Here is a 4,969-nt window from a genome sequence, read left to right as displayed (position 1 = left end):
CGGTTTCTTCATCTGTAAAGTGGGTTTGACAAAATGAGGAGAGAAGGAGAGATTCCACTTTTAGAACCTTAAGAAATGCGTTGTCTTAAAGCTTTTATTTTTACCCCCAAATAAAATGTGGTTGAGTGAAGACTAAATGAGGTAAGTCAGCAAAAGCTGTTAAAGCTATGCTGGCTGGACCCATAGTGAGCAGTTTGTTGGTGCTGCTGTTATTATTATTATTATTATTACTATTATTATTATTATTATTACTGTGGTTGTTATTTCTGGGTGGATGGCTCAGCCTTGTGTCTGGCACATAGATGATGCTTGTCCAGTGGCAGTTTTCTTCACTGCCTCCTCCCCAGGCAGGTGGGAAGCCAGGATAGCTGATGGGACTGGGGAGAGATGAGGCCAGATGGCTGATGAGCTCAGTTTAGACTTGAGAGATGGCACCAGGGAGCCACAGAAGGGTAATGGGCACCAACAGAGCAGCGCGGATGTGCCTCTGGCGTGATGGGTGTGGGAAGCCGGGCAGACAGGAAGCTCTGGCCTGCTTTGGGGTAGTGTGCTAAGGGCCCACCTGGAATGATGGTGAAGGGATAAGGGGCCCAGAAGGACGCAGGAGGCATTGCAAAGGCCCCAGGAGGCATTGCAAAGGCCCCAGCGGATTTGGCCTGTGTGGGTAGGAGGAGAAAGGCGCTGGAGCTCTGGGGTTTGTGGCCTGGCGAACTATGAGACTGCAGGACTCATGAGCAGAACCAGGTAGACAGCAGGGGCGGCTAGTCTGGGGGAATTCATCCTGGCCTTGGCCCTGGGTGAGCTGACTTTAGAGGGCCGGGCCCCTCTGTACCTGTCTTTCCTCCCCTCTGACTGCCCTGCACAGAGGCTGCAGAGGAGCCCATGCTGTGGAAAGGCCCTGCTTCAGCACAGTTCTCGGCCTTGAGTTCAGGCACCGAAGGCCACTGTGAGAATGTGGTGGCATGGGGCCCGGTGGCACTGGGCCTGGTGGCCTGGCGTCACAGGGAGACAGTAACATGGTGTTTCAGAGCATGGATCCTGGCCCAGACTTCGCAGGAAGAATTCTGCTTTGCCACTTTGCTGAGCCTGTGATCCTGGATCTCCATACCTGGGTTTCCTTATTCATTACGTGGAGATGGTGATAATAATAGTACCTGCCTCATTACAACGATGTAGAGCTTGATGAGGTAATATGAGCAAAGGGTTTAGAGGAGAGCCTAGGGCACAGCAAAAGCTCAACAAACAATGGCTATTATTATTAATATTCTTCAGGGTCATCAGGATGGAAAGAGAAAGGAAAGATCTTCTATCTGGCGCTGGCCAGACGGTCCAGGGGAGCCCGAGGAGGGTGGGTGCTCAGGCACAGAAGGGTGAAAGATGGAGGCCCATCTTCCCAGGCCCCACCCTATGATGGGCCTGGGGAGGAGGCACCACATGACCCTTCCCTCCACCCACTCCTGTCCTAACTACCAGAAGAAGCTCCCCCATCCTGCACCCCCACCCCACTGCCGCAGGAGTGCAGAAGCTCTGGCTCTGCAGCTGGGCCAGGCTTTGAGCTCAGCTTTGGGACAAGTGGGTCTGGGTGCTTGTGGCTTCTTAGCTCTATTACCTTGGGGGCCTCATTATCCCCCTTAGCCTCATTCCCTTCTGTGCCAAATAGGGCTTAATGAACCAACTCTTTGGGTGCTGGAAACCAGGGAAATTTCTGACTCTAGTCCAAACCTTGTCCTCAACCCACTCAGCTTCCCAAGGACCTCTGCCCATGGCTGCTGGGGATGAACAAATGGACTGATTCTGTGTGTGAGTGGAGAACCTTTATTCAGCAGCAGGGCTGCGTAAGGGGCCAAACTGTGTGTCCGACTGCTTTGTGCCAGATCCAGCTGATTTGGCCCTGGAAGGGTGGCAATGACCAAGGTGGCCAGAGCGCCTCCAGAGCTTGGATGGGGGTGGGGACTCTGAAGGCAGTGGTTTGGGTGGCCAAGGTGTCCAGGGTGGGCTCAGGGTGTGCAGGGCCATTTCAGAGGCAGCCGGTGCAGGCAATATTCACGCACAGCTCACAGTCATCACCAGCGATGTCCTCTGGAAAGGGGGAGAAAACTGGTCAGCTGAACCTGAACCTGAAACACGTGTGGTCCAGAGAGATGCTGGCCAGGTGGCCAGAGAAGGCCTGCTTAGGAGAGGACCTGAGGATGGGGCCCTCTTTCTCGTAGGTTAAGAGCATGACATTTTAGAGGCAGAGTGGGCATCTTGGGCTTAAGTCTCAGGTCCTCTGCTTCCTAACAGTGCCATGGCATGTCACTTAAACTCTGTGCCAGAGTTTTCCTGTTTCCTAAATGGGCAGTAGTAGCCTGACAGGGTGGTGTGAGAAGAGAATGCAGGCAAAAGGACTAACAGGGGGCCTGACACTGAGTAGGTGCTCAATAAATAGCAGCTAGTCGCTGTATTTTCCTGACCAGCTCTGCTTCATCCCTTACATTTCGGCTTAGATGTCACCTCCTCTTGGAAGCCTCTAAGACTCTTTACACCACCCCAGACATGAGTCATCTCTCCTCTGTGTCCCCACTGTGCCGCCTCCCATTATCACACTGCATTTCAGTCATTGCTTATGGGTTCCTTCCCCAGGGCCCCTTCCCTCCTGTCTGTGAGGTCTTTGATGTAGGATGACCAGCTGGCTCATGTTATTGGGAGCTGAGGGGCTTCCTCATGCCCCACTTCTGAAGCCAAAACTGGGGAGGTGAAGAATTGAGCTTCTTGGATCTCTCTGTGCTCAACCACTGGGTACTTAATAGAAGGAACATGAGGTGAAGAAACATGAGCCTGAGCTGGGGGCACTGAATGGGGGCAGGAAGCTCTGTAGGGGTAGTGACACTCACTCAAGGCCTGGAAGATGCCAGCAGCCTCCTTGGACGTGCAGATGGGCTGGAGGTCCGGTGGCAGGGCCAGGTTGTAGCACGGGATAGGCAGGAGGCTCTGGGTCCGCATCTGGGGGCTGAACGCCCACTGCCTCTCAAGGTCGCTCAGTTTCTTCACAGACTCCAGCTGGACCTGGAAGCCCTGGTACTGGGGGCAGGATGGGGAGAAGAGGGGAGGGTATCAAACCTAGACTGGGAGACCAGGGTTCTTCAGACCCCACGAGCCTTGCCCATTCTCAGTCACTGCCACCCTCCCAGGGCCAAACCAGTTGGACCTGGCACACCTGAAAGACAGCCTAGGAGGTGCAACGTGGTGTCTGACCCTTCGCACCCCTGTGCCACAGGCCCCCAGAAGCTGCTACATGAGGTCACGGCAAGGCTATGGAGTACAGCGGTTCAAGGCATGGGCTTTGGAGATCAGTGGACCCCTGGTTCAAATCCCAGTTCTTCCCAACCAGGTGCCTGTCTCTCCCCTACTCTGAGCCTCATCTGACAAATGGAGGTAATCACGTGCCCTCCTCCCTCGTGCCTGGCACACTCCATAACTAGATGACCTCTCCTGAACCAACATGGCAAAATGATGCCAACCTCGAGCTGGCTGGGCCTAAGGCCAGGGCGGGAAGGGGAGGTGGAGGCTCTCTAGCACTCCTCTGCAGGGGTTCCTTCTCAAGGAGGCCCCGCACAGAGTCAGTAGCGTGAGATGCCCTGAGTCCCAGACGTCCCCCGCCATGCTGGACAGGGCCTGTGATACCATGGACAGGCACTGCTTCTGTGACTCCTTTGAGCCTCACAGGCACTCCCTGCTGTATCTGCCCTCCCCTTTCCCCGCTGTCTTCTCTCTGGGCTTTTCCTGTGCTGTGCCCTCTGTCTGGAGCCGTCTGCCTCCTTTGTGCCTGGCTACCTCCTGCTTATCCTGCAACGTCAGCTCAAGTTACCCACCAAGGAAACACTTCTTGGCGATCACCGGCCCTGAACCCATACATGGGTGCATAGGAAAAGCTATAGGAGCATACAGGGGTCTCCCCTCTCCCTTCTGGGCATCTATCTCAAGGACAGGTGGCTCATCTTGTTCCCCACTCTGACCTCTGACCTCTGACCAGGATGGGTCTTTAAGGAGAACAGTGCTGAATAACAGCAGTTTATTATTACTGATGTCACCATCACCATAGTTATAGGCATGACAGCTGCCCACACCCACCAGCTGTCTTAGTTCCTGGGCCTGTGAATGGGTATTGGGCTGAATTCTAGGCCCTGTGCCCCCCACCCCGTACCCCACGAATTACCAGCATTCCCTTTCCATCCCAGCCTCACACCATGGGAACCTTTAGTCAAAGGCCATGCTGGCCACAAAGACTCACCTGGATGTAGACTGACTGTGTGCTCTGCAGGACCACCAGGAGGACCACAGCCACTCCAGACAGAAGCCTTGACATAGTTCTGCCACCCATCTTGCCCCCACTGTAGCCCACCACAGCCGTCCACCCAGCTGTCACCTGCTTCCCTGGCTAGCAGCTTTTATAAGCCATGCTCCAGCACCCTGGTCACTCATTAACTGGCCAGCTGGGTTGGGGTTGGCACCTGGCTGGCTTTGTGACAAGCCTAGAGTCTATTTCCAGTCAGAGACTGGAGGCAGGGAGGCCCAAGGCACATGTGTGTCAAGCATGTGCTGGGTGGGAGGGCCTTGAAGCACACCAATTTCCTTCACTTTTCCAGATGCCCAACTGAGTGAAATGAAAGGGAGACCCCTTTACAAACAGGGGCTTAAAGTGACTAGCCCCAGGTCGTGGCACTAGTCAATGGCAAAATAAGGACTCTGGTTTCTTTGACCCATGTCAGCCCATGGTTATTCTCTGAGGAAAAGATGCGGACAGACAGGCTGGCCCCAGGCAAGGTGGGAAAATACAGAACTCTTGTGTCCCAAGACCACATCTCTTCTATCCCCTCCTCCCAGCTCTATTTGAGGATCATCCTTCTGATTAGTCCGGGCCCAGGCTCTCAGGCTGCCTCTGCCAGCATCTCCCATTGGTGCCTGGATGTCTTCAGGCCATGTTCGATTC

General features: G+C 54.5%; 1 protein-coding gene across 1 annotated transcript; it reads right to left on the bottom strand.

Annotated features, from left to right (window-relative positions):
• Window positions 1-1,801: 1,801 nt before the first annotated feature.
• GUCA2B (guanylate cyclase activator 2B) lies at window positions 1,802-4,411 on the bottom strand. The gene is made up of 3 exons (XM_090271577.1): window positions 4,271-4,411; window positions 2,874-3,060; window positions 1,802-2,079 (listed from the first exon to the last, which is right to left on the bottom strand). Exons 1-3 carry the CDS (start codon window positions 4,358-4,360, stop codon window positions 2,018-2,020), a joined length of 339 nt encoding a protein of 112 aa, XP_090127703.1. The 5' UTR covers window positions 4,361-4,411; the 3' UTR covers window positions 1,802-2,017.
• Between the last annotated feature and the right edge of the window lie 558 nt (window positions 4,412-4,969).

The sequence above is a fragment of the Furipterus horrens genome, unplaced genomic scaffold (genome assembly GCF_987537825.1).
Source record: "Furipterus horrens unplaced genomic scaffold, mFurHor1.1.pri manual_scaffold_3, whole genome shotgun sequence".
NCBI lineage: Eukaryota > Metazoa > Chordata > Mammalia > Chiroptera > Furipteridae > Furipterus > Furipterus horrens.
Note: the sequence above shows the minus strand (reverse complement) of the source record. Positions and strands in the feature narration are given on the sequence as shown.

Excerpts from the sequence above, each read along its gene's own strand:
- GUCA2B (XM_090271577.1), bottom strand. The coding sequence starts at position 4,360 with ATGGGTGGCAGAACTATGTCAAGGCTTCTGTCTGGAGTGGCTGTGGTC. Across the intron at positions 3,061-4,270 it reads CACAGTCAGTCTACATCCAG|TACCAGGGCTTCCAGGTCCA; the intron begins GTGAGTCTTTGT and ends TCCTGCCCCCAG. Across the intron at positions 2,080-2,873 it reads TGGCATCTTCCAGGCCTTGA|AGGACATCGCTGGTGATGAC; the intron begins GTGAGTGTCACT and ends CCCCCTTTCCAG.